General features: G+C 40.2%; 1 protein-coding gene across 1 annotated transcript in view; it reads right to left on the bottom strand.

Annotated features, from left to right (window-relative positions):
- The window catches only part of kiaa1109 (KIAA1109 ortholog), an 88,883-nt gene that overhangs the window by 16,366 nt on the left and 47,433 nt on the right, over positions 1–25,084 (bottom strand). Inside the window, 26 exon segments of the mRNA XM_078277048.1 lie at positions 513–674; positions 1,027–1,216; positions 1,315–1,495; positions 1,769–1,984; positions 2,167–2,435; positions 4,715–4,774; positions 5,160–5,250; positions 5,719–5,831; positions 5,961–6,084; positions 7,018–7,148; positions 7,725–7,901; positions 9,871–10,097; positions 10,269–10,328; positions 10,700–10,898; positions 11,895–11,978; positions 13,218–13,429; positions 13,962–14,130; positions 14,281–14,469; positions 14,679–14,776; positions 15,399–15,504; positions 15,607–15,851; positions 16,548–16,783; positions 17,409–17,615; positions 20,284–20,377; positions 21,455–21,718; positions 23,766–23,964. Coding sequence (XP_078133174.1) covers positions 513–674; positions 1,027–1,216; positions 1,315–1,495; positions 1,769–1,984; positions 2,167–2,435; positions 4,715–4,774; positions 5,160–5,250; positions 5,719–5,831; positions 5,961–6,084; positions 7,018–7,148; positions 7,725–7,901; positions 9,871–10,097; positions 10,269–10,328; positions 10,700–10,898; positions 11,895–11,978; positions 13,218–13,429; positions 13,962–14,130; positions 14,281–14,469; positions 14,679–14,776; positions 15,399–15,504; positions 15,607–15,851; positions 16,548–16,783; positions 17,409–17,615; positions 20,284–20,377; positions 21,455–21,718; positions 23,766–23,964 — 4,303 coding nt within the window.

Raw genomic sequence — 25,084 nt, forward strand, 5'->3', positions numbered from 1 at the left:
CTGCGGAGGAAGGGGGGGGGGGGGTGAGGCTAGTCCACACAACATTCCAGGATGGGAGAAAAACGTGCTCTGGTTTATTGGCATTTCTTTAAACCAATCACAATTATCATGGGCGGGGCGGAAACCGGACACAATGACGCTGCAAAATAGCCTCGGGAAGGAACTTGTTTTGGTGGAACGTGCTCGTTCAAAAGTTGTTTTAGTCATGCAACAGAAAACTCTGATTGGACAGATAGTCTAGCTTGCTGTCTGGATTTACCCTGCAGAGATCTGAGGAGCAGTTAACAATAGTCCTCAGAAATCCACCGGAGTTTAGAATGCCAACCCAAAGAAAGCGGAAGGTAAGGCACATCCAGCCGAAAATGAGGGACATCCGGCGGAATTTCCGGTGGCACCTGAATAATCCCGAAAATTAAACGTCATCGATATTGACTAATGAATGGCAGACACGCACGAAGAAAAGTCCTGTGAGAACAGGAGCCATTAAGATTAGATGGTGTAAACAAACAAACCTGCGTAGCTCCTTTCCACTGGAGTTATAGGAATGGTCTCCAGTGCTTTTTCCAGGAAGTCCAGTAGACAGGGGCTGATGACCATTTCCTCTGGCAGAGTCTGGAGGGCCACCCAGGCGTACAGCTTAGCCATCTTTACCCCGCCACTGCCCTTACCTTTGGCTGCAAAGACACATAGGAGTTTAAAGCATCTGTAGCCTGGACTATTATGTTGACAACACTTTTGAAAGTTCATTTCTTAAAGTTTAAATAAACTGGAACCATTTTAATGAGTCTATTTTTTCAAATGTGTTTTTCCCTCTGTGGTACGCATCAATATGCATGAGCCCATTTTGATCAAAGGTGCCCTCTGGATTCATGCCTTAAAATAAAAAGGATGATATCACATGCATTCGATTCGGTGGGTCCACGGCTAGATGTAAAATCATCAAAAATGGAGTGCCGTGGCACTCTAGTGTCAGTGTTTACAGATGGTGCTCGGGCATGCAAGGAAAAACGAGGGAATGCTCAGTACCTGATGGAATAGGTGGGGGCGGGGGAGGTAGGAGCGAGTTAGTCTTGCTTTGGACTGCATTAGGAGGGTTGGGAGGGCCGCTATCTTTCATACCATACAGCTTTGATTCTTTGGAGAGAGTGCGAGGGAGAGAGGATCCACGCGAGGCATTGGGTGACTCTGTCTTCAGCGTCTTGGAGTTGTAGTGCAACTGAGGGAAAGGAAAAAAGAAGAATTCATCATTTAAAGCACAAAAAAAAGAAGAAGTAGATAACATGTGGACAATTTTGTACTGAGCGAGAAGCTGACCTTGACGTCTACTCCTGGAATGTAGAAGACTGTGGTCTCCATGTCATTGGATTTGGTCTGCAGGGTGGAGGGACATTTCTTGCCAGCTAGGAGATGCGAGGTGGAGGTGTAGGTGGGCTGCAGCTTCTTCTTCTTGGGGGGAGACTCCTGGTCCAGATTCCTGAGGCTGCGCTCGCAGCTCCTACAAAACCCACAGGGAGACAGAGACTCCTGTCATATGAAATTGTGCTTATGCCTTATTCTGTTTAGTTTAGTTAGTAGTTGTATTTCTTGTATTTACTGAGGGCAAGCTACAGCATAACATTACATCTGGCAAATCTCCCGAGTGGATTTCATAATGTAGAGTTTGTTTGACTCCTTACGAGATGTTATTTCAAAAAATATCAGTAAAAGTGAGTAAATTCTGTTCTCTCCACAGTAGCTACCCGAATAACAAATGAGCATTTCATCGTACCTCCTGAGGGGATTGTCCTCATGCTCTGGTTGCTGAGTAGTGGGGTGAAGGACACACTTCCCGCTGTCGATCTCCACACGGATGTCCAGCTCAAAGTCAATGTTTCTTTCAGTTGCTGGGCCACTGAAGCTGCGGTTGGCAGGTGTGCTCGGCCAGCGCTCGCTGAACAGCTGACTCATCGCAGAAAACCCTGAGGGCTTTCTGTGAGACGCTTGGCTGAGAAGATAGAAGAAAGGGAATGTTTAGTGAATGCTGAATACTGTGAACCTTTAGTCATAGTACACAAAATAAATCATAAAAGAAATGCAATTGCAAACATGAGATAATTGGTGCTTCCTTTCATCTAACATTCATCGCAAGAATGCTCGAGTAGGCAGAAAAACACAAAGACAACTCACAAAGGCCTTCGATAGCTTGGCACTCTCTCCCGCTCAAACTCGTCCTCCTTTTCGGAGTCTTCGGAGGAGGAAGAGGACAAGTCATCGCGCCGTATGTCGTCGTGCTGGAAGGGAAGTGTGGGTGAGAAGACAGCAGGGGTGCCAGGGGCACTGAAAACTGAGTGGTGGCCCTCGATAACGGATGGATAATGAAGATGAAGGTGATGATGAGGGTGGGATGACTCATCAATGGTGGCTGACAACAGGTCCACCTCTGTCTCCTCAGGAAACTTCATAGAAGGACAGAGTGTCAAACTCACACAGGGAGAAATTCTTAATGAAACTCTTCCTACTTAAAACCATGATGTCTTAAGTAGGAAGGTAGCCAAGGAGTCATAACTTTGAAGGAGATAGTGTTCTGTTATTTGGACCACAAGGCATTTGTTTATTATTCTATTTATGCCATGTAGTCTATACTTTAATGCTGAAATCAAATCTCACAGCAGTTTATATGTCTAGTTTTATGACCAATGACAGAACACTACCAGCCTGCAACAGTTCCCTGGGGAGCTGAGAGGTCATGCACTTTCTCTGAGGAGGAATGAAAGAGAGACAGTGTGAGACGAGGACGAAGATGAGAATGACGTGCCACCCCCGACAGGAGAAAAGGAGAAACACACTCTCAAGAAGGTGACAATGGAAAGATGCCCAAGAAAGTATTCCAGTATACAAGTCCACTATCTTGATGACAGCTGGGAAAAGAAATCTCAATTTCCAACAGTAACAACAGATCCCAGAGATGGGTACAGAGGCTGACTGCTGCTATATATATATATATATATATATATATATATATATATATATATATATATATATATATATATATATATATATATAGTGTGAAAATGTGGACTTCAAAAATCTCTTTGAGGGTCACTTCAGCAACAATATTTCTCTTTATTTGTTGTTTATTTCCACTGACTGGGAGTATGTGGGAGGTAAAGGCAGAAGGACTGACAAACCAAGCAAACTCAGTCATGTCAGTCAGTCTGAGTCTGTCATCATTAAAGAGTGAATATTGGAGGGATTAGGTATTGAAAACTATTAGATCATTCTAGCAGGAAATACCACTTTATCAACATTCAATCAGGGCACAGCGCTTTTAAAAAGCAGCTGAAGACTCACTTATTTAAACTGGCCTTTGTCTCATTTTTACTCTGGTAAAGCACTTTGTGACTTTGTTCTTTAAAATGTGCTATATTAAATATTTTTTTTAAATTATTATTATTATTATTATTATTCAGTGGATTTTGGTCCTTTGGTTTTTGTTTGTATTAAACAAAATATATAACACATTAAATTGTAAGCTTTTTGTTAACTTGGACAGAGCCAGGATAGCAGTTTGCCCATGATTCTAGTCTTTATGCTAAACTGAGTTAAGCTAAGCTCACCGGCTGAGGGCTTTAACTTAATATTCAACCAACACATATGAGAGAGTGGGAGCGATCTTCTCATCTAACTCCCAACAAGAGAGCTATTCCTTTCAGACCTATTGACTGTTTAGACTTGGTCAAAGAGGCCGTATGGAGCATATTAGTATCAATAAATGATGAAATAAACAATTGCATGATGATTTATCATCATGAAATTGTAATGACCTTGCACAAACATGACCATTGCTTTACACTACGCTTTACAATGTGTGCCACTAACGTATGTGTGATTACGTGGAATACCTGGTAACTGTTTTGTGGCACAAATGAAATCGCTTTACTGCATGAACACGGGAGGCGATGCTGTTTACTGTAAGTCTTCAGATTTTCAGGGAGATAAAAAGTGAAATTTCAATAAGGTGTGCTGGCTAGAATTTTTAAGTTTGTCTTGAGATTAGTCATAAGCCTTTTTGTCTTCATGCTAATTACACCAAATTATTTCTATTTTCTATAATCTGTATCTAATGTTGTTGGGTGTGAGAGAGAAACTATTGTTTTGACAAACAGAAGCTGACAGACTGTGATTTAGAGCCTCACCATGCATAGTTGTTAGAAATCAGTCAATATATTAAGATTGAAGAAAGTCAATTTGGTTATTTATGCAGTGTCAAGACAGGGTGAGAATCCGTGACTCCATAATTCATTAGGCAGCATTCCAACTATAAACTTGTATTTAAAGGGGAGTATCAAAATCAGGGACAAATTACTATCTACCAAATCTCTGTTTGATAGAATGCTGCTGGTATTCATCTACTGAGTAGTAATAAAGACAGTAGAACATACATTTTAAATTTGGTTGCACATGTGCCAACACATACATAAATCATAGTATAACTAGGGACACAAAGAGCAGGATTACAATAAGTTATTATGGAAATGAACCCACTGTTGTTCAATAAAATATAGGTTTATATCTCTATAGAGGCTGGTATTTCATCACACTGTTTTGATTTTGCATATTCAAATTCCTATCGGCACTTTCAAGGCAATCGCAGAGAAGAAGAGGAAACAGAAGTATTTGTTGGTGTTGGTTAGGTATTTTCAATTTGTTAAATGTCATCTTTTGAGCCATATACCTTGAATACCTCTTCTGGACTGACAGGTGCATGTACTGCGTCCAAGTCCTGATTATTTATCTTCAATTGAACAAAAGAGTTATTAAAAAGGAGCTCATCCAAAATTAAGCATAAAGGTCTCTCCCTGTGAGCCGCCTTTAGAAACCCATGACATCATATGAGTCAAAGTATCATGTAAATATGTTGTATGGAGATCCACTACAGTGACGCGTGATGGATGAGATGGTGATCTTTAAACTGCCAACATAAACAAGTACAAAACTAAAACCTTCATCATACTATCATCGCCTTAATTACTGATTGGGTTACAACAAATGTGTCAAGAACCTATTTGCTACAGTGCAATCAAATCTGTACATAGCGAACAAAAATGTGAATGTGTTAAGGCTTTCTCTGTTTAGTCAGTAAATGAGATACGTAGGAGGTTTTTAAGAAGGATGTTTACCGTGTCCTGGATGTTAAAGGTGACCCGGGGTCCAGGAGAGGACGCATCCACGCGCATATCTGGTAGGTCATCCACGTCCCCTATTCTGGAACTATGGACACAGTAAGGTGATATAAACACACTGCACACATGCTTAAAGTTGTAAGTGACATTGTTACAACATACTCTACAGTATTGTTGGTTACAGGAAATACCGTAAGTGAACACTTCTCAAAGCACAAATTGTTACTAATCAAATTAATTTCCAGTTATTTGTACTCATTTATTCTTCCCCCACAGTTAATGTTTTCCCCTTGCTAAAGGTCTTACAGCATGTCAACTGTTTTAACATCGTTACTACATTAATTCAAAATGATCTGCATAATTACTATAAACAAATGAGACTGCATCCTCTTTGTCAGAAGGTTAATGGGAAATGTGTTTCAAAAAGTGTAACACCGACAGCAGTGGTGTGAGACAGAGGTTACTTGGTCTTGTTTGTTTATAGTAAATGCTGGATGAACAGTGTCATTTGCAGGAAAAGTGGCTACTCCTGCCCTTGTTTTTGTTTTTGTTTTACCTCTGTCTGTCCATCCTTTTCAGAGGGGGTCGGCCTGCGGCCGCTGAGATACTTTTGGAGCGATTGTAGCTTGGTTTGTAGCCAAGACCCCACTTATCTTTCAGAGAGGCCGCCTGGCAAGGAACAACGAGACACATTCAGGTTTTTGCAAGGTATGACGGGAAATATTATATTTGACAGTGTCCAAACTTTCTTTGGTGAACGCATAGCTAATTGGGGAAGGTAAATAGATGAGCATTTACCCTCATGCTGGAGCGACGCAGTTTCTTTCTGACGTCTCTCCTGATGTCGTTGACAGCCACAGACTCCAGCTGCTGATAGCGCTGGATCTCCTGGTTGATGGTGCCTTCACTGGCCCCCAATTTCCTGTGGTCAAGAAAAGAGGATGTAGATAGTTTTGACAAACATACATTTCTTCAGCAGAACTAGAACACGTGCATGTTTGGAATGGGGCGATTGCTCAGCCTGTGGTTTTGCTGCTTGCAGCTTTCTCGAGAACCGCTCATCCAAACAATGTACAATATGCTTCCTTCCTTGACATAGCTGCATTCCCTAGCAAAGCCAGAGCAAATGTGTAATTTTCTAAAAGCTAGCTATTTGGGACAGGAAATGTTTCCGTTTGCTACAATGTAGCATCTTCGGTCTCTTATTTCTTCATCTGTTCTTAAACATACTGCAGCTAGCGACCGAGAGCAAGCTCTACTCAGCATGCCAAACGGGGGTCTAACAGTTAATAGGGCTCCCCTCTCAATACACTGCAAAAAGTGTACATTAGGGGTGCACAATTCAGAAAATGTCACGATTCGATATCGATTTTCAGGTCAATATTCGATTCAAAATCGATTTTCGATTCAAAAACTCGATTAAAAAAACGATTCACAGTATGTAAAAGTAGTTACTTTTCCCATGTGATTGCAGTAGACACACAATTAAAATTATATATATATTTCTTTTTATTAGAAAATATGAATTGATTTTTGGAATTCTATGAATCGATTTTGAATCGGTAGAGCTTGAATCAAGATTCTAATGTGAATAGATTTTTTGCACCCCCCCGCATATGTCCCGAAGATCTCAACACTGCACTTCCTTGGAAAATCAGCAATACACCCGACAAGTGTGAAGTTGATCGAACGGTTGTTGAGAAAATCGAAGGACAGACATACACACAGACTCCGTGCTTTATAGTTAAGATTAACTGTCCTGAATGTACAGGTATGTGATGTACTGTCTTGATTTTATTGTTAAAACTGTCTTTCACAGAATGAGAACCAACAAGTGTGTAACCCGGAATCTTACTTGAGGTCGTCGATAACTTTGGCCTGTTCATTCAGCTCTCTGATGTCGACCACCCTCTTGGTGAACTTCCTCCCACGGGGATCAATCACTTGGTTCCCCATCGCCGCCTGCCTCCTGGGGTCAATCGTCTCCTGTTGGGTCAATGCAATGATACACACCCGAACATATTTATCTGGTAAAACTGATGACAGAATGAAACAAACCCGTTGATCAAACCCAAAAAAAGCTGCCAGGCAGCTGCTGTAAATAAGAATGCATCTTTTTCCAAATCTGTCTGATTAAAGATGAGTTATTTTCAATTGTTATGATTCATGTACAGTACATTATATGCAGTCCAATCCAAACACCAGGTATCATAAAACACAGAATGTCACAAATCAGGAGACAACACCGCCACCATCCATCACCACTCCACTCAAAGTGAAAGAGGGAAAAATAAAGCTCTATTGCCACAGGGAATTGTGTAATTTATTTCTTTTCACCCATCATTGAAGCTTAATGAGGAGGGCAGTGAAATAATATGCTAAGCAACACAATTCTCCATTACAATGCTATTTAGTTAAAAGCACGCCGTAAAATAGCATTGCTCAGCATTTTGGAATCAACAACCTTCATCTATTAACTGCAGGTGCTTGAGATGTAACGCCACCTTGCAAGTGATTTTGTCAGCCCAAAGAAGAAGTTTTACACTGTGGGTGGCTACATACACAGGCCCAGGAGAGAGGTCTTTGGGCCCTGGCACTGCCCGCTCGGAGGCAAGGCGATGCACAGTTTAAGTAGTCAGCTGGACCAGACACACTCTGAGGCCTGGGGCTGAGGCCCAGGATGTGGTTTACCAGACGCTTCCTTAAGGTCAGCCGAGGGCTGAACTGGCTTCCTGGACTCTGTAAACAACGGCAGGGACAGATGGATGGAGAGGTGGAAGAATGGACGACTCGGTTCAGACTTTACCTTCTGAAGCTTTAAGGTAAGCCAGGTAGGATTTGTTCAAATGTATTGAAGAGATAATAAAGGAGTAGTTGGTTATTTTGGGAAATACGCTCATTGCCTTTCTTGCTGAGAGTTAGATGAGAAGATAGATTATTAGCAAAAGGTCTGGCCAAAGGTAACTAAATCCACCTATCAGCATTTCTAAATCTTAGAATATTATATTACCAATACATTATATGTAATTTGTTTAACCTGTACAAAAAACAAAGTCTTGTCATCACTGTAAGGTTACCAGGCAACCAGTATGGACTTAAATCCCCCCATAAAACCACAAACTGTCGCTTTAAAGGGTGCTGGTAGGCGGATTTTGTTACCTTCAGACAGAGCCAGGCTAGCTATTTCCCTCTATTTCCAGCCTTTGTGCTAAGCTTTGATACGGTCGACCATGACATATTACTAGACAGATTGGAAAACTGGGCTGGCATTTCTGGCTCAGTACTAAAGTGGTTTGAGTCTCATTTAAAGAATAGGGACTACTTTGTGTCTATAGGGAATTCTACATCAGAGCATACAAATATGACGTGCGGAGTTCCCCAAGGCTCTGTTCTGGGGCCTCTCCTATTTAACATCTACATGCTTCCACTGGCTTAAATTATGGAAAACAATAAAATAAGTTAACATAGTTATGCGGATGACACACAAATTTATATAACCTTATCGCCAGGGGACTATAGTCCAATACAACAACTGCCTAAGTGCACTGAACAAATTAACGACTGGATGTGCCAGAACTTTCTTAAATTAAATGACGAAAAAACTGAGGTGGTTGTTGCAAAAGTGGAATGATTAAAAGTCAGCACTCAGCTTCAAACGACAATGTTAAAAACAACAGACAAAGCCAGAAATCTTGGTGTAGTCATGGACTCAGACCTGAATTTTAACAGCCACATTAAGACAATTACAAAGTCAGCCTATTACCACCTTAAAAATATATCAAGGGTTAAAGGACTTATGTCTCAGCAGGATTTGGAAAAACTTGTCCATGCTCCATGCAATCTTCAGTAGACTTGACTACTGTAACGGTGTCTTTACAGGTCTAACTAAAAAAATCAATCAGACAGCTGCAGCTGATTCAGAACGCTGCTGCTCAAGTCCTCACTAAGACCAAGAAAGTGGATCATATCACTCCAGTACTTAAGTCTCTACACTGGCTTTCAGTGCCTCAAAGAATTGATTTCAAAATACTTTTGCTGGTTTATAAATCACTGAACGGTCCCAGGGCCAAAATACATGTCTGATCTGCTGCTACACTATGACCCACCCAGACCTCTCAGGTCGTCTGGGACAGGTGTACTTGTTGTCCCCAGAGTCAGAACTAAACTGCAGATGTTTTAATCTGCTTTGTTTTTTTTTGTAATCGTTTTCTAACTGCTCTTAAAGGTTTTATGTAAAGCACTTTGAATTGCCCTGTTGCTGAAATGTGCTATACAAATAAAGCTGCCTTGCCTTGCCTAAGCTAAGCTATCAGTCTTCTGACTGTAGCCTTAAATCCAACACAAATATTTAAAAGTGGAATCAATATTGCCATCTAACTTTCAGCAAGAAAGCGGTTAAGCATAATTGCCAAAATGATGAACTATTTCTTTAACTTGGGGCAATGACCAGTAGTAAGCTCTACAGCTGAAGTTCACTATTTATGGTCTGTGTTTTCTTCCAAATCTAAAGAAATTGATTGAATGGATATTGTCTGAGAACTTCCTAATTGGAGTCACAAACCAGAACATGTTGTGTGTGTTGACAGCATATTTTTTGTAAACATTACAATGTGTCATCACATCATCATTTATACAATCATTTATACAATATAATTTATACAATAGCCCAAAAAGAATGATGACGTAGATAAACCCAATATTGACTGACCATGTGGATGGTAGGTGACATGGAGTCGGCTTCGTCCTCATCTGATAGGTCAGCCATGTTGACAGAGTTTAGGTCAGCGATGTCATCCACGTCCTCCTCGCCTGTCAGTGATGTCAGCGTGTTACCCAGCGCATTGAGGCGCTTGCCGATGTTAGGATCCATGTGAACATCGATACCACACATTTTCCAAAGCACATTCAGATTCCAGGTACCGGCACTACTGCTCTCTGTTTTTGAGGAGGAGTAGGAGGAGGCGGCGGCCAGGAGGGAGAGGAGACAAAGAACGGCAAAGGATGCGAATTAAATGAATGCCAAAACAAAATGTTCAGACAATTGTATCATGCTTATTGTGCAGCTCTCGAGTGTGATCCATATTTTATAGACCAGAAAGAACTTGCCTGCAGAAGGTTGCCCTATAGTCCTGGAACATACTTCATATGTACCATCAGGTACTACACCTGTATACAGACCACACACAGAGACACACAGGCAACAGCCAATCAATATCTTAGAGGAGCTGGGTGCATTGAAAGTTACATAAGAATATCGGTTTCTACCTACTGAAGTCGGGTCATTAATCACATATATTTGTTTAAAATCTGTATTTTATGTGAAAAGAGACTCAATTAACCTGTTATTAAGTATGTGTTTAAAATGCTACTTGCAACACTTAAATATAAACAAATGGTTCTATATTTTATTGTGAACACTTAACCTTTACTTTCTTCTCTCAATCAAGGCTTTTGACATGTATTAAATGTGATTAAACTGAATCAAAATGACCCATATGTGAGACAAAATTCGCACATAAATATAATGCATCACTCACAAGCATTCATGACCGTATCCCCTCGGATTTCAGGCTTCCAGTCGTCCCAGGAGGTCTCGAAGCCTTCGGCGAAGCGGATGCAGAAATTCTTGAAGTGGCCTTTGCTTACCAGGGACTCCGAGGAGCAGGCGGTGATCAGCGTGCTCTCAATGGTTAGGACCATAGCTGAGCCGGTGTCAAAATCTATGCTGTGGTTGGCCTGGCAGAGGGGCAGGGAGAGGGGGGGGTTACCCAAGCCTCAAGTAAGGGTGAAGTACATGGAAAAGAACCCATTTTCATTTGTTCGGAAAAGTTAGAGTTAGCTGGTAACACTTCATTCTACTGTACAGTATATGCACTTGTAATGCTGATCAATGCCGTTATTTTCATGTGATTTTAAATAACTACTTTGGTAGATTTACTTCTGATCATTATAGTTTTGCAAAACTGGTGAATAAATTTCTGTCTGAGTCCACAAATGACAGACATATTAGCAAGCACTGCTACCATATATACACCAATGAGTGAAATGTTACCAACCTTTTCAGTTCGTTAGATTGTTTAATTGTAGGATTGGGGAAAAATATTTCCCTTGAATTTCCGGATTAACTTTAAAAAAATGAACACAAAAATAGTGGGTCTGATCATCATCCCAGTCATTACTGAAGGTAGGTCAAATCATGTTTACCTCCCGACTAACCGGTTATCTAGTATTATGACTTGGATCAAAATCAGACCGCAGTTTTGGAATTTATACTGCAGGAATCCAGGTAATTTCCAAATGCTTTGTCTTTCAAGAATAGACACGAGCCTGCCATGCGCACCACTGCACCGGTCATTAGATCTGATATTGTGTGTGCAATTTTATACAATTTCATGGCAGTCTCATGAACGATTTGCCTAAAGAAAATGTCCTTGTTTCCACTTTAACAACAGATAAGGAATACTCTGGACACCGACTGGCATAATCTCTTTTTTTAGTAGGAAGTAATTACAAGCCCCAAAAACCTCAGGCACAAGCTCAAGCTTAATTAGTTGCTATGCCAGCTTTTTGGGGGAAATTTGATGGTTGCGAAGTGGTGTGACCTGCCATTTCTAAACAAAAAAAAAAGAGCACTTCTGATTCAGTGTGCTTGTGGCATGGAAGAGTATTGATCACAGGAAGTCATTGTCCCACAAAAAGCCATCACAAGAGATGTAATAAATTGTAGGTTACTTTTCGTGCATTATTTTGCCGGCCTACTGATGTGCTGGCCCCAGCTTCAGAGTTGATGCCCTCCGTAACTGGTACTTGTCCTCTCTATGGAAATAAGCGTGACATAACAGCTGGTATATCTTGTCTCTATGGACATACTGTAGTATAGCATAGTACTGGAGTATAACAAGACAACCCATATGAACATTCATTAATATCCAGTGTTTCCCCTAAACGTTTCTATTAGTGTGTAGGGGTGGTCATGTTAATCTTTCAATCTAAAATAAAACAATAATATTTTCCTTTATGTTAAAGCAATTCTGAATTAATGTACATATAAATAAACATACAAAATAAATAAAAAATCTGGCAAAACATTTCAGTAGCTAAGTCTGAGGAGTACTAAAATGGCACACAGTGCATGACATCAAAATAACTACTACTGGTGCACGTCTCCTTTTTTAGGTGTTTATCATCATACAAAAATGGAATTTGTGGACAAAAATAAAACAAACTAAACAAACACGTCACTGACATTATTATCTTAAACACATTTAACTGACTCTATGGTACAGTTCAAATCAAATTTGTTGCCATTTTATTACAGGCCAGCCAGCATGTTCTTGTGTTATAGTTGTGTATCATATCGGCGGTTGTTTGCTTTGCATTAAAAGTGTACATTTTAGAAGTTGTCGAGGGAAATGAAGATGTGTGGTGGGGCAGATTACTAACAGCTTAGCTAGGGGAAACACTGATATCCAAACTAAAACAGAGAAATTGTTCTTTTAGTAAAGAACAAAAATGCAATTGTGATTCTAAGGCTATATATGTAAGCAAAGTGAATGTCACAAACACTGGTACAGTTAATGGTGTCAAGTGCTGATGGAGATAATGATAAATCTATTTTTTTATTATTAAAGAGGAGATGACGTGAATTAACAATTTGACAAAAGAAGCCCCAAAAAGATTCCTGTGCTTTACTTTTCCTTAGGTAGAATTAGATTCATAATAAAAGTGCTTTTGTTTCAATAGAAACTACTGACAAGACAAAAAACAACAACTTGCTTTTAAAACAATAACCTGGCAAGCATTTCATATGCTAAACCATGGCTTATATGCCTAATAGTGAAAGACTGCTAAACATGTAACCATGGTATTTCAATGATCAATCACAAAATCACAATAAATGTGAACTTTTTAACTGTATGACCTTAAAGCCAACAAATTGCAAACCTGCTATTGTTTATATTAGTAGAACTTGGAAATCTACATCCGGAAGTTAAAATGTAAAAATGTTACAATATTGACTTTGGAAGATCCAAACCAACAAGCATAGCAGATTACCTGGGATGTGTTGGTGATAGGTAGGCAGATGCCCAGGTCGTTGACGGTCAGTTGCAGGAAGAGGGTGCTGAAGGCCTGGGCTGAGGTCTGCTGGATGCCTGGCAGCTTGTCCACCACCTCTTTAGTGGCCATGTGGATGTCCTTGTTGAGGGCCAAGCGCTGCTCGTTCCAGTTATCATACGCTGCCTTGTAGTTCAGCCAGAAGAGCACAGCTGCAGGAGGGCAAACACGTGGGTAGAAATAATTTAGAATGACATCCTGAATGTCATGTAAACAAAGTCACATTAGATTTAAAGGCATCAGTGGTTGTTATTTGTTCCATGTGAAAATCCAATGCAATTTCATCACTGAGCCATCCTTCTTTTACAATCAGTGTTGAGTTGGTAGAATATTTAACGGTAACTATGGGCAGCCTCATAAGCTGCTATGTTGATGATGTCTTCAGTGTCAACAAACAAAGTTAACAGGAAATGGTTACAAGTTTTGTTAAGGTACACAAGACAAGCTTTGACATTTAATTTTTTCTATGTAAAATCAACTGTTAACTGACCGACAGTCTATTTCTGTTTGTTGTATTATGTGACAAAGGGGCTGTAAAATGTTGTCTTCATCCAGCTCCTTTCCCATCACGGATATGTAATGTTATACAGCAAATAATTTGTTGTTCGATTATAAAATTTGTCTGTGTCCAAGAGTGGAGAAAAAACAATGTGAAGTATGATGCAGAGAAACAGTAAACTGAACCTCTGTCAAATGCCACCGGTTGGGCAAAAACAATCGGCCTGTTGAGCGTAATGAGGACAGCCTCCTTGTCGGAGGAGCCACTGATCTCCTCCTGCAGAGCATTCCGCAGACCGATCCGGGTTCGAAAGTACGCCACCTGGTGGAAGTCTGAGCCAGCTTCTTCATACACCTGTAAAGTGAAGGGAGAAAGGGCATCACATAGCTATCTACTGTAATCTTTAAGCAAATTCTAGACCTAAACCTGAGAGCTTTTATTTAATTTTTCAAATTCAAATTTTATTTCTTAATTTTTTTTTAATTTCATGAGGCTGATCTGTACCTGGTGCTTGACTATCTGTCCAAGAGCCAGGTGGAGATCTACTTGACATTTGCCAAACAGTTTGAGGTAACTGCTGCTGCCACCGGGCTGAGCCTTGCACTGGATCCTGTTGGATAGCTCCAGCTCAATGAGGCCTGTCTCAAAGCGCACAGCTCGCATAGAAGGAGTGGTGGCGGTCATCTGGATTCCCTGTGAACAAATAACATTTATAAATTTCCTAAAAAGCTTAACTAAGACTCAAAATTAAACAGAGGTCTCTAGAGAGAACCCCTTTACTGGTTTTATTACTTAAAACAACAAAAAAGCTTGGACCAGAAATTTGACTTGGTGGCTTCGGCCACTGTGACTGATACACTACTTTGGTTTTTCCATGCTGAAAGAAACTGAACATGAGATACCTTGAACATGAGGCTGAGAGAATAAAGCAGGATTTTTGGCTTGTCTGCATCCGTTGAGGTGTCATACTCATTCCACAGTGGGATGGGTTGTTCTCCTCCTGCATGCATAGAAAGAGTACAAGTCAACCTTACAAGCCCACACAGACTGTTGTGAAGTGCTAGATAACGTGCGATTTAGTGGGATTATATTGTTTGTGTACCTGTACGCTGTATGTCAGCCCTGATACCTGCCTGACATGTCGCAGTGCTACTAAATTTAAAGACTCTGATGTGAATGGTTACCATTCTCATTATTCTTACCTTACAATGGCATAAAACTCCAAGTTCTCTCTCTCTCTCTCTCTCTCTCTCAGGCAATTACCTTGCTCAAGCTTAGCGAGTTAAACTATTTAAAATCAATACTGTTTTACTGGATTCGTGTATGTGCCTTGTGCTTGTTTTGTGAGGAAAGGAAAGTGTTTTTTTTATTGACTGAAGTAGCAGCTATAGGCTACATAATACTGTTGGGAACAGGGAGATGTTTAAAATGAGATTAACTTTATTGATCAGAGAGGAAAACTGGGCCATTACAGCAGCAAAGAAAAGGATAGAGTTTTGTACAGGTTTAAGTGTAAAGGTAAGGTAAAGTTGATACATTTTGTCTTACAATATGTTAATGAGGTAAGTTTGCAGTAAAGAAAATGTATATGTAAAAGTGTGTGTTGGTCTTTGGTAAAGTACCTGAGACCTTCTGAATGACCTCGTTGACTTCCTTCATGAAAACCTTCTGTAGGAAGACCAGGTGGTTGAGCAGGTCTGTGGTCAGGTTGTGCTCAAATGAACCAATCTACACATCAGAGAAGATCAGTGAGAGGCAAGTTAAGAGCAACACTGGCTGCTCCGTTAATCTATCTATATAGCTTTTATTTATTGTCCTGGAGCCTCGTACCTCGGCCACACAGCGCAGGTAGTTGCCTTGGAGGTAGTTTCCTTGCTTTGCGGGGAAGTCGTCAGGTGCCCAGCCCTGGTCTGAGTGGTTCTCATGGTCCTCCATGATGTACTCTCCTGACATGGTGACTGGAGGCAGGGTGAGGCTGGCTGATGGCGGCATGGTGGACATGTCCACTGGGGACACTTTGGACTGGAAGCAAAGCTTGTGGTTTGGCAACTCAAATGTGAAACTGGTTTGTGCCCCTAAAGAAAAAAAGTGTAATTAGTATTACTTATTCTGGGCATGCCTCAACATTGATATTTACACAAGAAAGACAAAGTAGTGGCCAGGTAAGCTCAGTTGGTAGAGCGGGCGCACGTATATAGAGGTGTCCAGGGTTCGAGTCCGTCCTGTGATGATTTCCTGCATTTCTTCCCCCTCTCTACCCTTTCATATCTAGTTGTCCTTTCCATTAAAGGCTGAAATGCCCAAAACAAAACAAAAATCTTGAAAAAGAAAGACAAAGTAATATTTGTTTGTTTTTAAATTTAGTTTAACTAGAACCATGAGGAAACCATAAGATGTGAAATCTGTCTTTTCACATAAGAAAGCTCTGTATTAGTTAATTAGAAATCACACACACACACACACACACACACACACACAGTGCATCTCACTATCTTTGTGAGGGCCCGTCATTGACATAATGCATTCCCTAGCCCCTTACCCTAACCTTAACCATCATAACTACATGCCTAACCTTAACCCTTACCCCTTACCCTAACCATAACCTAATTCTAACCCTAAAACCAAGTCTTAACCCTCAAACAGCCCTTTGAAGTTGTGGCGTCCAGCATTTTGGCCCCACAAAGCTGTCCGGACCCCACAAGTATATTCCCGGTTTTTGGACCCCACAAATGTAGTTAAACAAGAACACGCGCACACACACACACACACACCTGTCATGCCATGGCTCTTCATGCGACCCATTTTATACTCTGCTTTGAGTGAGGGCAGCAGCGCAGCCCCGATGGTGATGCCATCCATCATGGCGCTGAACTTGAGGACGATGGGCTTCTTCTCCAGGCCTTCGGGGAGCTGAGGGAACTCGTTAGCTTCTATGGGGGTCTGATTGATGCTGGATGCTTTGTCAGAGGGTTGCGGGGTAGGGGTGTCCTCCCTAGTAGGAGGTTGACTGTAAGAGGAGAAAAAAAATTGTCACTCACTCAGTCAGGATTGGCTCATAATAATAATAATAATAATACAAAAGCTGTGGGCTTTGAATATGTGAAGGCGGTGCTCTATCAAGTAACTGTTGCTATCTTAATAGCTGGATTGGACAACAACACTTAAAACTGTTGTTGGAAATACACACAAACACACACACTGAAAAATTGCTCTGATTTAGTGATGTGTGTATTATTATGGAGAACTTTGCAGATACTGGCTCATATGCCTGTGAACATCAAATTATAGAACAGTTGTTAATACCCTAAGCACACCTACAACTCTATGAATATATTAACATAATTCAGAATATTACCATGGAAACAGACCACACACAGTCTTTGAAAGCAGTTAACTGGCAACAGTGTGGATATGCTGCAGTAACCTGTCACTTATGGAGATGAAAGACTTCTTATGAGGATTTTCTTAAGTGTAGAATACATTCTAATGACATTAGTGTTTGCATGACGGATTAATTTAGGATTTGAAATATAGTTACAAGTGTGCAACATTTCAGAGTCAGCTTCTCGTTACTTTTAAATGCTATGAATGAGACTTATAAGATAGAGAAACGAAAAGCGAAGAGGACATACACATTGGAGGGCTGGCGGATGAGGTCAGAGATTTGTTTGGAGAGCTGGTGGGAGCTGCGGACCATCATGCTGTGCAAAGTAGCTGGGTGCTGGGGGATGTTGATCATGATGGCCCCCACTTTGAAGACGGCTGCGTTGTTGGTCTTCAGTCCTCGCTGGGCGCTGTACAAGGCCTGGGACTTGGCAATGTTGCATTTGACCACCGTTCTGAAACACAGGGTTAAGTGGAATGAGCAACACGACTGGAATTTGATTTTCTTTTCGGTGATGTGGACATATGAATGGATGTGCTACTTTACTGAGAGGACATCAAACAGTGAAACACCATGCAGATTCAGGACAGCATACAGTTTTCTGGGCACAGGAAGAATGAACAACCAGAATAGTGACACTATGAATGAAGAAGGTAATGAATTGTACAATATGGCAGCCGAATGCAGGGCCTTTTAAGGTGACTTTTCTTTGTGTGATCCTGCCTCTTGTAGCAAATACAACATTGTCTATAGTCTAAGATGGCTTATTATGTGTTGATGAATCTGGAAACAATGCTGAAATATCAGACTGAACGTAAGATAGTTCAGTATTTTGGCTGTAAACATTAAAGGTGCTGTAGGCAGGACTGTGAAGATCCAGGACTTAGCCAAAAGATTTGAACATCAACAAGTTATTAGTCCCTCCCCCCTTTCCGCTAAAGCCCAAACCAGTCTCCTAAGCCCCTCCCCCCCACAAGGGAGAGCTGTGCACGGTAGAGCGCGTGAAGAGGGGGGAAGGGGAGGAAACCTATCTGCAACTCGTGCGCGGGGAAGGGGGAGGGGAGGACGCTATGAAATGGGTGTGCCTGAGCAGTGATTGACACGCAGCTAGACACCCCCCATGGCCCTGATTGGTGCATCTGAACAGGGAGCGGTGGATTTTTGCAAATCGCACTACAGGCTGTAGGTGGTGCCAGAGGAGCTAGATTTTTTTTTTTTTTTTTTTTAATTACCAGCTTCATGTAGTTCTACTCGAACATAGGGTCAGTTTCAGCAAATATGACAGAAAGTTAGTTTTATAAGGCTTACGTACTGCACCTTTAAGCTTTCAGGATTACAGTTTTTACAACTGGTTACATACACTACACTATATAGTTCTCTTCACCAACTAAACCTGGAAAAAATGCTGAATGTAAGTTCAGTATTTTGGCTGTAAACATTAAGGGAAGAGTCAAGAATGAAGAGATTCACAAATAACTTTAAGAAAATAAAACCAGCCAACTTTCTGCTTTCATAAACCAATGAAAGTGGCTTCATACACACACAAACAGGTAACATCTGAACAAACAGATTCCTGAGAAACTGTTTACTGAAAATACACATGAATGACGGGCGACTCAGACAAATGAAGGGTATGCATTCAGGGCAGCTGTGTTTTTGATGTACTAATGCGTGTGAGCCCTGAATGGTAGCAATAACATACAGAAACTCTTGTTTAGCTGTGCTGGTGGGAGATGTTGGGAAATCCTCCAGTCTATGCAAGTAGTTGGAAAAGAAAGAATGTAAAAAGAAGAAGAAGAGCAGAAGAAAGTGTGAAACAGTTGTGAGACACCGTAAAGGTGAAAACAGAGTTTTCTGTAAGCAGAGAGTCATGCACCCTTTGTTTCTGTTTTAGATGCACAAGTTTGTGATAAAAAAGGCTTTGGATTAATAAAGTAGCTCAAACTAAGCAATCTAGTCATTTACATAAATTATTCTACTTGTGATTCATTTTTAGTGGATATATATATATATATATATATATATATATATATATATATATATATATATATATATATATTACTGTGCCTGACTGCAGTACCTGACCCTCTACAGTAAGTAAAAAAATAGTTATGTTTAAGGATCAGCCTTGAATTGTTTAAGTATATCTCAAAACAACTACTAACATGGCAGACACAACGCTTTAATTGTGAGCCAACACATTTGCACTGAAGCCGGTTGTTAATTATAGCTTATTTAATGTATTTGTCGGACTGCAATCATTCCTACGTACATCTCAATGTCAGTAACAACTAAAAAGTGCCAAGTTGTGTGGCATATGCAAATTCAAACACATGAGTACAGTTCAGAGCACACAGTATGACAATAGGATTAAGTCCCAGTTTTATTTTCACAGTGGGAACATCTGTTAAATAGAATGAGATGAAAAAAAAAGCTTCTTATTGAAGCAGCCGTTCTAAACTGAATCAAAGCAGCGTGGAGATGCATCAGTCCGCCTCAATGCATGACTACAAGGCGTGTAAACTGATTAGGGTGGTTATGTTTTGAGGAAATTGCATGCAGTAAAAAACTAAAACTGCGGTTAAAATTTCCCAGCTGGAAAGGAGTCGGTAATTGGGTCCCGCTGAGCTTGTGGAAAACACTGCATCTACTTTTTAGTTTAAGCTAAAACACCACCTTTTACGAAAGGCTCTTGACATTTAAGCATCTTGCGTGCAAGTTGCGTCGCTGTGTTCTTGTGCAATTACAAGGTATTCTTCTTTGACTTCACATTATTTTGCCATCTTAAAAAAGTAAATAACCATTTTGGCAAAGTTGTAGTGTAATGTAATTTCTATATCTTTGAGACCACAGTGAAAATCAAGATGTTGTTCTCTTAGGTACAACAAAAATTAAAGACTATTGAATCAAAAAAAATCATTATTTGTTGTAATTCAAAAAAGAAAAAGACTCATTTATTACAGATTTAAAACTTCAAAACAGCGATCAATACACAAAAATGCTTGGTAAAGTTGCTATTCAAAGAATTTCTTTCAAGATGAGACATAAAAACCTTTATATTCAAAAAAGAATTGTTAAATCAATTCCCTAATAAGCAGAAGTTAAGGAGAATTTGTACGTACTGGATGTCAGGAGTTATGCCTTCCAGCAGAACAATGTTTACCCCTCCTATGTGAGCCGATGCACACGTCTCAGTCATTTTCTGGTGCAGAATATCTGTGGACACATGAACATTGATTACATCAAACAGAACACACTTTTACCTACATATTGCTGACTACCTGTTTGTTTTTGTTTAGTTTTTTTGCAAGAATGAAATGATGTATGGAGTCAAAAATGTAATCAAGGGCTTTATTCTGGAACTTCATCTACTACATCTTAAAACTCCTAAACAGAAGAACAGATGCTAGACAAATGTCAAAGACAAATGTTAAAATAAAATAAATAGATTTCATGCACCAAAGACAAATCGTGCTCTGGTTTATTGGCATTTCTTTAAACCAATCACAATCGTCATGGGCGACGCTAAGCGCCCGACAGAACCACGGCGCCGCTGCAAAATAGCCTCGGGAAGGAACTTGTTTTGGTGGAAAATGTCTACGTTCAAAAGTTGTTTTAGTCGTGTAAGAGAAAACTCCGATTGGTTCAGATAGTCTAGCTAGCCTGCAGAGATCTGAGGAGCAGTTAACCATAGTCCTTATAAATCCACCGGAGTTTAAAGCAGAAGGTAGACATCCGGGCGAAAAGAGTGTGATCCGATGGAATTTCCGGCAGCACCGGAGCAATCCCGGAAGTGGAACGTCGTGGATATAGACTAGTGCATAGGTAACAAGTTTGCCTGAAGTGACAGACAAAAAAAGAAATAGACCACACTAACAAAAACTCATTCCCATTAATACTAGGGCTGCTCGATTATGGAAAAAAATATAATCACAATTATTTCGGTCAATATTGAAATCACGATAATTTAACACGATAACTCGTTGACTTCTGGAAAGATGTTGCAATTATTCAACTTAAACAGTGGAAAACGTTGAAATAAATCAACAGTTAAAAAAAAACACATACAACTGAACTGAAATTTGCCTTTATGCTTTTCCTATTTAAACTTTATTTTTTCATTCAGAACACAAGAGAAAATAAGAGTTTACTTACAAAACGTAATGAGCTAAATCATTTTTTTTCGCGATTATTCTGTTTTTGTGATCATTGGGAGCCAAAATCATAATCACGATTAAATTTCGATTAATTGCACAGCCCTAATTAACACCCATACAGATCTCAACCCCTCACCTTTCATCTTCTCCTTAAGGGTGAAACTCCCATGGATCTTCTTCAGCTCAGCCTCCATGGTCAGCCCGCCGATGTCGGCCTCCAGGTGGGTGCGGTTCACCATGCCGATGCCGAACACTATGAGTGTGACGTGCTGGGGCTCGGAGCTCACCAGGCTACGCCGCCGCCCGCCTGCGCCAGGGGGCTTGTTGGGCGTGGTGGGCTCCTGCTGCTCGTTCTCAAAGATCACTTTACAGAATGGCTCTGAGGGCCGACGGCCACCTTCTGCAGAAAAGAGATCGGAAAAGCAAAGTGCACATGTAGAGATGTTTAGTAGAATACCCATCACAATTTGATCATTGTAGGAGCATGCCAAAATAAAAGTCTTACAGGTGTTTATGCTGCTGTTGTGTGATCAAAACTCAATTACAAATAGATGATTACAAATGGTCCTGAACTTTATGTTACAGCAAACTTATCGAGGAGTCAGAGGTCGTTAGTGGCTCACTTGAGAACAGGAATCCTTCCCCTTGCCCTTGAAGTTAATAGATTTTAAAACATCCAAGAAGATAAAAGGTTGTGCAAACTATGTGAATTAGGAGAAGTTGAGTATGAATCACATTTTCTTTTGTATTGTCCTTATTATGATGAGTTAAGAACACCCATCTTAAATGAAATGTCTGTTAAAAATCCTGAAATGTTCTGGTGTACTGAGGGCGAAATTAGATCCGCGAAATTACGTTCACTAAACACACCAGACTCCATGTAAATAAACAGTAATTTCAGCATTGTAAAATACACTTACATTAAAAATCAACAGAAACAAAATAAAACTATGAAAAGCAGTTTTGGGTTGTCTTTCCACTTTTCCAACCATCACAACTCTAGTTTTGGTTTAAACACAGTTTACCGATTTACATTTGAAAATCTGTAGGCTCTATACACGGTAAAATGGAGTCTGGTGGGTTTAGCACTAGCGACCTCCGAGCTGTTTCTCGTTAAACAGAAAAGTTTTAAAGAGGTTTTAAAAAACGGTATCTCTCTGTAGGGATCCTTTCCATAATGCTGTCAGACACTTAGAATAATAATCTGAGTCCTTTAGTGGCAAAAACAGCACTTTTAGTGGACCAAACGGACGCTGAACATTTTAGGGTTACATTGCAGTCCGGTCTGTGGCTGCCGGTTACAGCGTTCATGCTTAATACTGGACCAATTTCAAAGATTGTTGTTCCGATCAGTCACTTACACACAAAAACATAGGAAAATAGGGTCCAGGTTGAAAAAAAAAGGTAGTTACCCTTTAACTGCATGTTTGTGATGATCACTGCACTTTAAAAAAAGGACTGAGCAAAGTTTTAGCACCGAAGGAACTCATTCTGTCATTGGATCAAGGTGGGTTCTGTGAAACACTGTCCCACCACTACAAGCTACTTAATGAACTCCTCGGGGGAATGTGGTGTCAACAGCAGCAAGTAAGTATATCAGGATCAAGTAATATCAGGATATATTGACAAGAAATGAATAAACTATACAGTAAATAGGAAGTATTACAGTACATGACACAGCAGAGAAGTCAGCATTATCATATATTAACTAGGAGTACATTATTAATGATACTTAATAGCAGCATGAAAATTTAATGACATAAGGAATGAATGCAAATCTGCACTTCAGGTCAGGAAGGGAAAAAGGGAGACGTGTTAGGAGGGAATTGAGTTGTAACAGCAAGGTTTGTAAGGCAGAGCTAAGGGTGCAGATGGAAGTGATGAAAGGGAAGACAGGAAATAAAAAAGTACAGTCATAGTATAGTATGTCAAAGAAAGTCTGGAGGAACATGCAAACTCCACAAAAAAAGGGCCAGCCCAGACTGGGAATCAAACCTGGGTCAGAGTCTGCAGTGTTTGCTTTTTGATGCTAGTTGGAGCAGTGCAAACCACTAAGCCACTGTGCCACCAAATAAAGTATGTTGAAAACAGTCATAGTATAGTATTTCGAAAAAAGTGTTAAAAAAATCATAGTATATTATGTCAAAAATAGTCATAGCATAGTATGTTGAAAAAAGTCATAGTATATTGTGTCGAAAAAGTCAAAGTATAGTATGTCGAAAAAGTGATGAAAAGGTCATGGTTAAGTATGTTGAAAAAGTGATGAAAAAGTGATATTATAGTATGTCGGAAAAAAGTCATAGTATAGTAGCAATATCGTAACAAACATAATATGTGGAACGAAGGTATACAAAGCTAAAAGAGCAAAGTGAAGCAGGATGGAAATGCATGGGTGGGATAAAGGATGGCAATTAGGAACTGGAAGACAGCTGGAAGCCGATTCCCACCTGAAAGGCAGTTCTCTGGGGAGCTTTTCTCCAGGATGCCAGTGGGATCGGAGATGAGGGAGTAGAAGTTGAGCAGCTTGTACATGTTCTGCCAACATTCTGCTGATGGCTCGCTCTGCTCCGACACGGTGATGGAGTCGGAGTCGTCCATCTGGATGGCCATGTGGTCAGCCACGTCACGGGAGCCCTTTCTCGACACCTGAAGACGTTACACAATATTCCATGTTATAAAACAAATAGAAATGTCAAAAATATGCATCACTGGCCTCAAGGGTCAATAAACAGTCAGGCGGACATATTTCTTCTTTTATTTCCCTACTGTTTACTGTAACTGTAGGCCGTCACGACAGAGACAGGTAATGAGAGCTGTAAGATGACTTTCATCTACGCGTGACAATAACTTTAGTAAACAGGAGAGTTACTCAGTTATTTCTGCAGAGAGATCTCCAAGAGTTCTGGTTGAGATTATATCTGTGGAAGTCCGTCGTCCCTCTCATACATCTTCAACTTTAATAAAAATCCCTTCACTTAAAAATATGTTTAGCTAAGTTTAAAGCACATGTTCCAACTGTCAGGACAACAAAAACACTGTCCTGGTGAGAACTATCAAGCCAGACATGTTTGCAGAGAAGATTCTACCATTTTTCAAGTGTTGCCTGAAAACTGCGGAATGAATTAAATACTTTCTTACCAACAGCTGACACTGTTTCAGTGAATGGTGCCTGTTCTGAGAAATTCTTATTATCTACTGGCTCCCTCTAGGGTTTGTGTGTAGAAAATGACAATTTCAGAATGAATTTTCTTATTTTACTGATCATATGCAGATAGAGTGAAGATATTGGTATCACATGAAACTAGATGGGGAATCCAATGGCACCAATCATGTCATGCTCGCTTGTCAGTATGGTCATGACTCTCCTCTTTACAGACATGACCATGCTAATCCCATGCAGTTTAGGAAATAGCCACGCAGTTTTTCTCATGCAGTATACATGTGTTATTTTTCTAAAATGTAAAAGGCCATTTTTGAATATTTCTGCATACTGGGAGGTCCTTAAACAATCTTGGAATTGCATACATTGGGAATGACTGGAAAGCTGAGTGGATTAAACGAGAGCAACTGTATTCCAGTGTGATGATGTTCGTTAGTAGCCATTTCAATTTAGTGAGACCTTTTTTTTTTAACTTGTGTCACTATATAAAATGACCTGTTGTGTCCTCTTTACAACCACAAACTAGAGACCTAGGACATTCAGAAGATGTATGGCTGTCCTAGGTATATTGACAAAAAGGGGGTTTCTCAGCAGTTTCCAGAACAG

The sequence above is a fragment of the Sander vitreus genome, chromosome 20 (genome assembly GCF_031162955.1).
Source record: "Sander vitreus isolate 19-12246 chromosome 20, sanVit1, whole genome shotgun sequence".
NCBI classification, from domain to species: Eukaryota; Metazoa; Chordata; class Actinopteri; order Perciformes; family Percidae; genus Sander; species Sander vitreus.